General features: G+C 33.6%; 1 protein-coding gene across 1 annotated transcript; it reads right to left on the bottom strand.

Annotated features, from left to right (window-relative positions):
- Positions 1-664: 664 nt before the first annotated feature.
- LOC144974433 (pre-mRNA-splicing factor ISY1 homolog) lies at positions 665-12,624 on the bottom strand. Its single transcript, XM_078917298.1, has 11 exons — positions 12,487-12,624; positions 10,757-10,779; positions 9,188-9,239; positions 7,882-7,990; positions 7,345-7,457; positions 5,856-5,917; positions 4,998-5,053; positions 3,605-3,727; positions 2,673-2,788; positions 2,058-2,171; positions 665-1,178 (listed from the first exon to the last, which is right to left on the bottom strand). Exons 1-11 carry the CDS (start codon positions 12,487-12,489, stop codon positions 1,062-1,064), a joined length of 888 nt encoding a protein of 295 aa, XP_078773424.1. The 5' UTR covers positions 12,490-12,624; the 3' UTR covers positions 665-1,061.
- Positions 12,625-12,954: the final 330 nt, after the last annotated feature.

Raw genomic sequence — 12,954 nt, 5'->3', positions numbered from 1 at the left:
TTGAGCTGCCTCTTATATCCTTTTATAAGCAGGGGTAGTGGTGGCGATGAAGGCGGTTTTATTCCACTCTTTATCGTGTGATTGCGTAGCTGTTCATAGATCTGAGAGATAAATCTTCTTGGTTTCACTTTGCAGAAGTAGAAGTAAACCTTAGTGGTATGACTTGAGATGGGACAAGTCAGTATAGTTAATCATTTTGTCAAGCACAGGCTGTTTACCAGTATCAGCCAAATATGCCCAAACCCTTCAAATCATAGTGTCTTCAACGTTTTTGTCAAAGTGGAAAAGACCTGAATGACTCCCAATTAAATAGTTGGTAATAAAAGTTTGCCATTAAAAGAAAACAAGATGCATCTGACTGCACATTGTCCAGTCTGAACCGTGACTCTCTCCTTCCATATAAATTTAAGGTCAAAAAGCCTTACTTAAAATAGGAGAAGAAACAAAAAAAAAAGTAGGATTGGATGGACAGAGATTCAAGGTACCTGGCGGTATTTATAGGGAGAATAAAAATTAAAAATTGAGACCAGTAAAGAGAAAATTGAAACACAAGTAAAGTGTTATTCGATTTTATTCACGTAGTTTGTAACATTGTAACAAAAATTATTGTGCTGCCTACCTTATTCAGTCTCTCTCTCTTTCTCTCTCTCTCTCTCTCTCTTTCTCTCTCTCTCTCTCTATCTTTCTCTCTCTCTCTCTCTCTCTCTCTCTCTCTCTCTCTCTCTTGCACAGATACATAAGCACTCGTATACGCGGGAAAGCATATACATCAGTTAACAAATTGAGTGACATTATTGAGAAAATGTCCTTTCCATTCTATATGCAATGCAATATCAATCAAATTTTACTTTTCCAGAGACAAAGTGGTACTCATTTACACCTCGATGAGTGAAACATTGCCTAACCCTTTCCCTGTTAAAGAAGAGAAATAAGCGAAAGAATTATGTGAGAAAAATGAAATTTGTTGAGATAAATCCATATCTGAATATGTATAATCAATGTGAAAAATGGATGGGTGAAGTAGCATTGGTAGGATAATATTTTAAATTAATGTCTTATTGTCAGTCTCCCGATGTTTCCTTTGCTTCTTCCTCTGCCTCATCACCCTCTAAAAGACTTTCACTGGCATAACGTTGTATCAACTCCATTTTCTTTCGATGAACTAGCGCTTCTTCAATCTGGAAGGAAAGAAAAAAAAAAAAAATTAAACCACAGAGTTTCTAATAAAAGCATTTTATTTCCTAAAATCTATAGTCAGTAAGTAGTAATACAATGGTCACCTCTCTAAAAACTCATTTGGTTATAGCTCTCTCCAAATAATAGCCCTCACTCTAATGAAAGAATCTCACTCATTATCACTAATATTCCTAACCGAGAAGAGACACAAGAAAAGATTTTGCAACAAGGATCCTCCATCCAGATCTGTCGGCCTCAGTTTTCTTCATAACTGTTGGGCTGTCCATCCTATGGACTACCATTCCTATATATTAACCATCCAGCACTTTGTCCTCTTTTCTGATTCCCTCCAATGACTCTTGCGTGATGATTTTTGCCAATATCTTATGGGAAGAACCGCGCCAATCCAAGACAATTTTCTTCTTTTGACCAAAGACAAGTTGGATTCCAATGATTTCAATTTGATTCATATACTGTTAAAAAAATAGCAGAAGAATCTTACTCAAAATTTATAAGGCAAAATATCCCCCCCCCCCCCCCCCCCCCCCCCCCCCTCTACCCTTTCCAACATCTTTCTGCTTAATAGTCCTTTCCAGCTGTGAATATGATATTACCCGTGTCTCAGACTATTTGGTGATATCCACTGTTCTCAGTTTGTAAGAGTTGATTTGTATGACGAATAATAATAATAATAATAATAATAATAATAATAATAATAATAATAATAATAATATCAAACTAAAGTCAGTTAGTGTTACTTTACACATGATTTTGAATGGATAAAATTTTTAATCAAGTTATACCATGATTATCTGAAAAATAATTATATAAGCTACAGTATGCAAACCATAATTGAAGCACATATTCTTTAAAAAGCTGACCTCTTTTTGTGAAGGAACAGGGACATGAGCCTTAAAGCGTTGTGTCTCAGAAAAATCTGAATCAATGTCCATTCGTATTGGAAACGAATCTTCATCGTCTATATCTCCCATAATCTGAAATTAGGAGGATATTTGTGAAAAGGTTAAAGATGTTTTCTATGAAAAAAAAATAAATAAAAAAATAAAAAAAAACCCCAACTCCTCAAAAAACAAATTATTTCAAATCAATTGTAAAATCTGATAAAAATTGAAATAAAATTTTAATCAATCAATTAGGTTATTTTAAAAGGTGAAACTTCTGTTTCTAGGTATTTATGTCAGGTGATGACTTCCGAGACGAAGAGTTTAATACGGGAGTTATGAGAGATAAAAAATCCCAGTACCCCAACTTTAAGAGGGCTTCTATTGGACAACTTGCACTATATGAAAATGAATATTTGGTTTCCTGGGAAAACAAGTGAAGCATTGCGAATCACACTGACCAGGGAAATGTGCTGCAAAAATGTGCATAATTCGATTTGATCCACAAATCAATATAATCTCTTTTACCTATTCAAAAACATTAAAAAAGAAAATGCTTCAGAGATCAAGGATCATAAAAATGATATTTCTTACATTGGATGAAGTAGAAATTCCTTCATCGGTTTCATCGCTTGCATCTTTGTCTGAGATTTGACCTGTTTTTATTTGGTTTTGTTTTTCTTTCCAATCCCTCACTTTTTCCAATATTGCTGCAAGGCAGACAAAAATGTAAAAATCATAAAATTAAAACACAACATTCCAAACATAGTCATTTGAGCTATGACACAATGATGAAAGAAAGCATGAATTGGATCTTGGTTACTTGAGTGCAAAAACAAATTTGATGATGATGATAACTGACAAGCAAATTAATCAATGAAAATAACACGAATAATGTCAAAAACTGCTGAAAGCGTGCCTTAAAATTTTTTTTAAGAAGATACACATTTTTTAAATGGTCATGGTGAATTTAATTTATGAGAGAAAACATCTCAAAATACCTTTTTTTATAATTTAAATCTACTTGATTCAAATCAAATGATCCCAGCTAATTTGTGATAACTTTTACCATTTTCATAAACTTTATCTATATATGATTTTTAAATTATTTTTCAAAGATACATTTTGTCATTCTCTCATTAATGGTACTGACAACTACAAATTGTAAAATTTCCATAAATGGATAAATAAAGTTAATATTATCTTATTTTCGAATTTTTAAAAAAATGTAAAAATGTCTGTTTGACATTTACAAATTCATAAAATTCTAAATAAATTATGAATAACAAGTTCCGTTTTGTGATATTAATGTATGACATTTGGCCACTGGATTGAAGGTCTTTGGTTCAAGTCTCACTGTTGGCAGCACAAAGTTGAGTCCCAGGAAAAAAATTCTTTACTCACAAACTGTTGCCATATTAAGGTGAAAAATAAATATACCTGATCAGTGACAGCATAGTCTCTGGTGAAAAGAATAACAGCTCAATTTTTTTTCCTGTTAAAAAAAAAAATTCCATTCACCATACCTTTTCTTTCTGCCTCTACTTCAAGAGCAAGAATTATTCCATCATCTTCATCACGATATCCATAATAATCAGCGTCAATATTTTTCATCAATTCTGCTCTTGTCTTACGTGGTGGAGGAGGAGCTGAAAATATATACATAAAAATTAATTTATCATAAAGGTTCAGGTTAGAACAGAGTCGAAGACTAATATAAAACTAGTATTCATGGTTATGGAAGGGTTTTAGTCTTTACTAAAACGTGTACTTTAAGTTTTAAAAAATCAAACTAAAATAAATAAATAAATTTCAAAACTTGAGCTCAATGCACTTTACAAAATAACCAAATAAACAAAACAAAATTCCCTTTGAGTGATATGCTTTAAGATATTATATTTAAAGATTATTTGAAGGTCAAAGTTATTTATGTAAATTTGTTTTTAGAACTGATCTGACAACCCCGATATAGTTAGGTTTCAATAATAATAATAATAATAATAATAATAATAATAATAATAATAATAATAATAATAATAATAATAATAATAATAATAATAATAATAATAATAATAATAATACTATGATCTTTATTGTCCAGAAATGGCAATTCTTGTTTGGTTCCACTGCCTTGCTAAATCAGTTACAAGGCTAATTATCTATAAAAAGACATTCTCTCTCTTTATCTTTCTCTCTTCCTCACACAAACATACACACATATATAGGCCCATAAAAGGCATGCACCCACATAAGCAAATACTACTTCTACTACAACTACAACTACTACTACTACTACTACTACTACTACTAATAATAATAATAATAATAAAAATAATAATAATAATAATAATAATAATAATAATATAATAATAATAATAATAATAATAATAATAATAATAATAATAATAATAATACACTATGATTCCGCACACAACACTAAGGAATGTGATTGCCCGAGTCCACTGGACTGGACAGTCACGACTTGTTGATTATTTTATCTATTAATCAGTGTATTGCTTTTATCTGAGATGAAAAAAAAGCAGAAAACAAACCCTTGATCAAAGAGTCGCCTCTTGGTAAAAAAGTGATCTTTAATAATGTCCATGGAACAAGAATTCATCTCGGTTTCTGTAGCCTTGAACAAATTGCAACAATTGCTTGATATCATTGAATAGGATGCTAGTCTATTGTAAATTACTTTCTTTCAGATCTAATAGACCCAGCTGTCTGATAACTGCGATGGACAGAGGGTAAGAAAAATCTCAACCTGTATTTGACACGGGTCAATTTGTTTGCAATTCAAATGCCATCCCAACTGAAATAGTGACAATCTCTAATTCTTTTAAAACAATGCGAGTACATGGATGAAAGATAATTTCTAATAGCCTGGTGAAAGTAATCAATCAATTCTTTACTTACGTTCCTGTTCAAACAGTTCCCTCACGCCCGGTAAATCTTTGGCTGCTCCAAAATATCTGAGAAATAAAAGAGGTTTTAAAATTTCAAAATAAAATATACTCAAGAAATGATTTAGAGGTAAATTATATTACTCAAACTTGTGATAACAAAAGTAAATTAAAATGGCTCTTCCCCCCCCCCCCCCCCCCAAAAAAAAAAAAATAACAAAAAAAAAAAACAAACCAAACAAACAAGTAAACAAAAACAGTTAATCAACAATGAAACAAAAAATTAAATTATTCCATTTTCCATTTAATAGGTGATCTAATAGAGTGGATGTGAAGTCTGTTGTTCAGCAATATCATATCTTCTAAATGTAAAGATAGCCTAGGGTTCAGTGATATTACAGATTTTATATGTGAAGTTAGCCTGTGGCTCAGTGATATCACATATTCCATATGTGAAATCACCCTGTGATTCAGTGATATCACATATTCCATATATGAAATCACCCTGTGATTTAGTAATATCACATATTCCATATGTGAAATCACCCTGTGATTCAGTGATATCACATATTCCATATATGAAATCACCCTGTGATTTAGTAATATCACATATTCCATATGTGAAATCACCCTGTGATTCAGTGATATCACAAATTCAATCCTGATTGAGAAACTCTTATTATTCTGCAAACATAGGATAGGTATCTCCCCAACAGTCACTCTTTGATTCCAAACAGTTTTATTGAAAATATATAATTCAAATGCTTTTAAAAAAAGAAGTTCCAGATAGAAAAGAAGCAACAGATTATCTTAAATAAACAAAATATAACAGTAAAATTAAAAAAAACAAAACAGTAATAATAATATTTACTTATAGCCTTTATTTCCCGGCACTTCCTTGCCATCGGAGTCCAACATTTTGGGACCAGATTTCTGTGGGGGAAAAAAGTGACAAATGTACGATATTACAATTTTTGTTGCTCTCTTTTTCAAAAAGAAATGTAAAATGAACTTTCATTACTCTCGTGAACAAGCAAGAAATACGTTTACCATAGAACATACAGGAGACGGAATAAAATAAAAGTTAAAACCAAACTCAAACATTTGAGCCCCCCAGCTTTAAGAAAACAAAGGAAAATTATTCTTATTCATCTTCAAATAAATCAATGGACTCAGTCAGACTGAGTATTACTGTCAATGTGCATATCCAAAAGAAAAAGAAAAAAATATTTTACTTTCCTGATAATGTGTAGGGGTCACTATAGTTATACCATTCATAGCTTTGAATGGTATAGTATTCACTTCACACACAAAGGGACTGAGATTGGTTCTGGGTGAGATTTTTTTATGACCCCCATGTCCACTCAGCAGTACATTGAGTTACAGGGTCTGTTAGATCTGGTGAAAAGTGCTTTGCGATGACAATTGTCCTGTCCAAAGGTTAGCAAGCAATTGATATTGTCCATTTCACATTATAGAAACTGGGATAAACTCCGGCTCCATGGGCCTTAAGTTATGGCTCTGAAGGACTATCTGATAGTGTATTTTTATAGGTCCCAATATTGCACAAAAGCTTTATACCAGCAAGTAGATTTTTCCCTAAGCGGATCATATTTGAGTGAATAAAGATGATTGTTAACATTAGATGGAGGAATATCAGGGATGCCACCTGGCAAATTAAAAAAAAAGCCTGAAAAATTGTGCAAATATGCCATTTATTACATTGAGCATGGATTCAAAGTATCGAAGTGGAATACTGTTATAGTGTAGCACAGCAGGTACTTTTTAATGCAGTTGAGAGTAAATAACATACAAAAAATAACAGCAGACAGATTTTAAACTTAACTGATAAAAGAAAGAGCTGACATTTTTTTTCAAAGTAACGGGTTGCTTCTGGAACTTACATTTAAAAAACTATAATGACACTTTTGCAAAATGTGCAAGAAAGTCACAATCTCATTCTTTTTCTTCTTTTTTTTATTTTTTTTTTTTTATACTAAAACATTTTATTCCATACAGATTTTTTTAAAAAGAGCATTGACTAGCTTTGTTTTCAATACTGGTCTCATTGAAGTGTTGATATCAAGTCAGGTTTGAAATAAACTTTTCTGTTGTTGTTACTGGTTGAATCCATGTTGATCCTGTTGGAGTACTTTGTTCTATTTACAATGAGAGGTTTTGAGGTCAAGGTCATAAGGTAATTTAAGTTGATAGCTTATATTTTCTTCAGTTTGCCTTTAACAAATAGGTGCACCCTTTTGACTCTGTTTTCAAAGTGTACGGTGCAATTAATACAATGATTATAGTCTTTCTAAACTCCAGACTTAACTGTTCTGACACAATTCCATTTCTGAACTTACTCTGTAGTCAGGTCCTCCGAGGTCTTTAATTCTGTCTTCCCAATGGCCCTTCTCTCGAAGCAATTTGTTGATCTCATCATTCAAATCTCGAAGCTTGAATTCCCCTAAACCAGCTGCACATACATTAAAGACGAAAAATATGACAATATTCACACAATAGTGTGACAAGACTATTGAGAATAATAATAACAATAACAACAACAACAACAACAATAATAATAATAATAATAAATAATAATAATAATAATAAATAATAATAATAGATCTTTATTGTCCATAAATATGGCAATTTGTCATTTAGTTACATTTGTTATAACGTTATATGATAACTATAACATTGAACAGAGATTTCACTCCTACTTATTCTCTCTCTCTCTCTCTCTCTCTCTCTCTCTCTCTCTCTCTCTCTCTCCCTCTCTCTCTCTCTCTCTCTCTCTCTCTCTCTCTTCCTCTCTGAAAGGAAACAGACAGAATAAAAGAAATTTTCTTTTTGAAATTATGAATATTGAAAACTATCAAGTCACTCAAGTCACATACCATTTTGAATTTGGGCAACTTTGCGAGAAATCTCCCCTAAAATCTGTCGTCGCCATTTTTCTGCTTCATGAAGATCATCACAGTCTGTGGCTAAATATGGCCGTCGTTCCTGAAAATGTTGACGGAAATTTAAAAACAATTTTAAAACAAAAATGAACGAACAACAATGATCATGAATAGTACTAGATAATGCAAAACCAAGCAAACTCAAACTACACAAAGTATGAAAAGTGAGATTGAGGAAAAAACAGATAGGGCATTGGTGGCTCAGCAATACAGTGTCTCATCTTCTCACAAAAGTCAAGCAGTGTTAATCTTAGTCAGTTACTGACTGGTGGCAATGAATCGTAAAAAAAAAATAATTCTGCTACCTGTACTCTTTGAGTAAGGAAGTTTACATAGATAACCCCATCGACTTAGGTGTGAATGAGTACCTGGCTATTGTATAGGCAGTGACAAATATTGAAGAGTGTTGGCACAAAAAAAAAGGATGCCCAAGAGGCGATTTGTACTATAAGAAATGGAACAATGCTTCCATGAGACCTGCTGGAAAAATAAATGAAACATTGAAGTCCACCAAGCATAAAAATGCCCTGAATAAATGCTCAAGGTATGGCAGCAGCAGCCTCTTATGGTTTTCACACTACTATGTTATGACGATCGACCCAATCAGCAAAGTCTGGTCCGCATTCGTGCACCTTCCCAAACCCGCCGGGTAGCATCGTCACAACACACCGTTCGACTAGATGCTCTGCCGTCTCAGGTTCTTGCCCACAGCGGGTACATGTTGGACAGGTAGAAAGACCCCACCGATGAAGCGCACTGGCCGTGAGGCAGCTCCTCGACCGAAGCCGATTTGCAGTCACCCAGTGTCTCCTCTTACTGGTATCAAAGCCTGCCAAGCTTAGAGGAGGTTACGTCCCCGCCCCCACGAGGGATTGAATTCGTCCAAACCAAGGTATGGTAAAAGATTCCTTGCATACAGTGGAGTTTGAACGGATTGGAGTTATGAAATAAAATTGATAACAATTAGATAAGTGTGGAATTTATATCCACTCTCATTCATAAGTAGAAAAAAAAAAAAGGGGGGGGGGGGGAGGGAGGAAATAGATGATTTTCAGATTGATCCAACAAAACCAGTTTAAGACTAAATAGTAAATAGTGCACCATGAACTATTCTTTTTTAAATTTCAAAAGGAAAATATACAATTGAGATAAAAGTGTGTTAATCTAAACAAATACCATTGATGGTGATAATCAGTAATTAGACCATAAGTTTAGAAGAAATGTAATTAATAAAGCTTACCTTCTCTTTGATGACCCCAACTTGAGATGCCCTCCACCTCGCCAATGTTGTCCTGTGAAAAATTGGTTTATCATTGTCAATATCCAATTGTAAAATTGGACTATTAATTAATGATTATATATTTGTCAGAATTGGGTATGGCATCAACATCTGAAAAATTGAATGTGCTTCAGTGCCAGATAAAGCACACTCCAGGAATGGTGATGTCTTTGGCTATGTGAATTTATCTATGTGGTCTTGTGGTATGACACTCGCTTTCGAATCGGAAGGTCCTGGGTTCGAGCCTCGTTTGGCGCATAGTTGAGTCCTTGGAAAAGGCTCTTTACTCACATTCTCACCATACTGTGTAAAATGAGTACCTAGCTGTTAACAGAGTTGTCTCTGTCCAAAAAAATTATAACATCGCCTAACAGGCATCATGTCCCATCCTAAATGTTAAATGTTGCTGTTGGCCAGGGACCCCATGTAAAGCGCTTTGAGCACATTTAGTGGATATTGCGCTATATAAAAGTTCAATTTATCTACCTTTTCTGGTAACTGGGAGGATCTGTAGTTTCAAATAGCTTAATCCTTTGTAACTGTCCCATAGCATATTTTTGGGAGACAAAAATGTATCCTTTGAAATCAAGAAACACCCACATGCATTGAACATTGTTGTCACAAATATATGGAAAATTTGCTTTGTTCATGTATTTTCCGGAACAGAAACTTGGAACTATTAGAAATGAAGGATCCAATTGGATTCACACTATGATACAATATACTTTAGAAAAACACTGCACTTCTTTCATGTGAAAGGTTATAAAAAATGAAAAATAAAATTCTCTTTCAAAATCATATGTCACAAGGAGCCAGAAATATCCCAGTTTCTACAGTGTTAAATAGGCAGTGACAATTCCCTGGATCGGATGCTAATCTACTGCTAATTACTTTCCACCAGAGCTAATAGTTCTAGCTACCTAATCCCCTTCTTGGTGGAAAGAGGTGTCAGAAAATAGCTTGACTTTTTCTTGGATAGATATCAAGACCGCCCTTACAGTCGAATGCATTGGTATTACCTATTTCACAAAATACATTTTTATAATTTGATAATAATTTATAAAATCAAATAATGAAAAGTGAGATATTAAATAGGGCTAAAACAAACTAACAAATGCATTCAAATGCATGTGTGTGTGTGAGTTTGTGTGTGTAATTGGATGAATGTGAGCTTTTGTTCGTATGTCCGAATCTGCAGTGTGTAATGTTTTTTACTGATGGTCAATGTGAAGCGCTTCGAAGATTCTGCATAAGCGCTATATAAATGTACATTTATTATTATTATTATTATTATTATTCATATCAACAGGTCATATTTTGATGGCCTCTATTATATCAGCATTTTTGTAAAAACTATTAATGATCTCAAAATTTTGTTTCAAATTTCAGGTTCAGGATATGAATTTACCTTGGCATTTAAACAAACATAATGCATTGCACCTGAAGACTAGACCAAAAGAGAAGTTACGAAATAATAATCTAGTGACTTTTAAATACCAAAGCAACAGCAACAACAAAACTAATACTTACATGGCCTTTTCACTATTTCTTGCCTGAAAATAATATAGAAAAGAAAGATATAACTCAAAAGGTATAGTAATGATGATGATGATATTAACCCATTGCCGCCCAAATCGCCCGCTCAGAAAACATCTGCATAAGTCCGGATCGCCCGATATCGCCCGCCAGGTACCCAGTGTCATTGAACCTGTATATTAAAAATGTGTGTAGAACCACTTCTTTTTAATTGAAAAACGAAAGTAGAGAAAGAGTAAAAGCGAAACTAGCCGTTTCCCGATTGTTTTTATCTCAATTCGTTTGTCTGCTGCGATTTTTTGAAGTTTGTCGACCAAATCGGTTGTGGTAACGTCCTTTTTTTTTTTTTTTTTCTGGAATGGCGTTTGAATTACTCAATTCTCGGGCGTGATCAACGTTTTTTAATGGATAGTGATGATGATAGTACTCATTCAGACACTGAATCAGACATTGAGGTTGAGTTGGATGCGCATTTTGATGACATTGACAATGGGTTTCATGTGTTTTAATATTATTACATATTTTTCACTTTAACATTTTTTTTTTTCAAATCAAAATATGAATCAATAGTCAAAAACAATACATCAAATTAAAGGCCATTCATTCTTCTTTCCAAAACAGCTTTTATTTTGTTTCTAGCATGCCTCACATTCTTGCAATTAATTTTTTAATGAAGTGTACTATGACATTTGGAAGAGTTATCTCCCCTCGCATGGTCAGTGAGAGACATTTTTTCAGATTATGCCCGGGCAGCAATGGGTTAAACTGTATATTAGTAATAACAATGTGTCAGTCCGTGGTAACAATAAAATCATCAACCTCAACTGTTCAATAAATCTTTCTTGATTGTGGGGTATTTATACTTGATTCCTGATTTTGGTTTCACACAATCTGTTCATAGCTCTTCTTATCACACTCAAGTATCTGGGTTTATTTTTTTCTTCTCCTTCTTGAAAATGGTTTGAATGTCAAATGAAAGACGAAACTGAGGTCTGAGATTAAAAACTGGGTGGGGTTCCTGACCTCCCATAGTGGGCAGGGAGGTAGTTACTGTGTCTTCTATCCCCCTATATCTGTTTTCCAACTAGCTTTCTGTCTTTGTCTTGGAATGAGATTACTTGGTTTTGTCCTGCCCTGACCAGATACCCTTGGTGAGAGGGAAACAGTCAAATGTAGTAGAGTTAGTTTTGGGAGATTATATTTTTTTCCTTGTAATTGTAAATCATCTCTGTGTTATGCACAGTATTATGTTTTTTGATGACTTATTTACAAGACAAAAAAATATAATCTCCCAAAACTAGCTATACAATACATTTGAATTTGACTGTTTCCCTCCCAGCTTGGATCGGCCAGGGCCAGGACAAAACCAAGTTATCTCATTCCAAGACAAAGAAATAAAGCATGTTGGAAAACAGATATTGGGGGATAGAAGACACAGTAAGGGCCTTCTTGACCACAATGGGAGGCCAGGAATCATCCCACCCAGACAGCCAAGGTGGCAACTCCGTCTCTGTGTAAACAAAGCAAGATGGTGGCTGGGACCTCTCTCCTTTACCAATGCCCAGCTGCGAATCGCCAATTTCTGTATTTTTCACCAAGACTAATACTATGAAATTTTAATTTATCAATATAAATATCAGCAGGGAAGTCTTTTCAAATTCAAAATCAAAAGTCAAAATGCGTCAGTAGACGGTCAGTGATAGTGAATAGTCTGTCAAACTCACCATTTTGTGTTCGGAACAGATGTGTTCACAGCACTATTCCTGTTGTGAGCAACTGGTCTTTGGTTTTGTCAGTTTCACTTGATTCAATAAAAGAATATAATATGATAAGCGCAGCAGACTATGATACCAGGATTTGTCTTCTTCCAGGATGAATGAATTCGCGTTCAGCTTTCGTTTTCTCGGTCAATATAATGCCAGATCTTTATACTATCCCTATTATATTTACTTTTTTTATAGAGTGAAAATGTACGTATATAATTATGATTGTAATAAATGAATAAGAACTAGATAAATGTTTAGCTTTACATCTAGAAAAAATAAATATAATTTTTATAACTATTATAATCGTGTTCAGTACTTAATTCTATAAATAATCATCTATGAATAGTGTTAAGCCAGGTCAAAATTATGAAAGGCTAATAAAAAGACAATTGGGAATTAGAATGACCTTTTCTTTACGTTACCAAA

Source organism: Berghia stephanieae, chromosome 6 (genome assembly GCF_034508935.2).
Source record: "Berghia stephanieae isolate SIO BIC M18660-M18661 chromosome 6, UCSD_Bste_1.3, whole genome shotgun sequence".
Lineage (NCBI taxonomy): Eukaryota > Metazoa > Mollusca > Gastropoda > Nudibranchia > Aeolidiidae > Berghia > Berghia stephanieae.
This window is presented reverse-complemented; position numbering and strand designations above follow the sequence as displayed.

Coding starts and splice junctions, on each gene's coding strand:
- LOC144974433 (XM_078917298.1), bottom strand. Junction 7,458..7,881: donor AGTTGCCCAAATTCAAAATG/GTATGTGACTTG, acceptor ATGTATGTGCAG/CTGGTTTAGGGGAATTCAAG. Junction 2,789..3,604: donor AGTAGAGGCAGAAAGAAAAG/GTATGGTGAATG, acceptor TCTGCCTTGCAG/CAATATTGGAAAAAGTGAGG.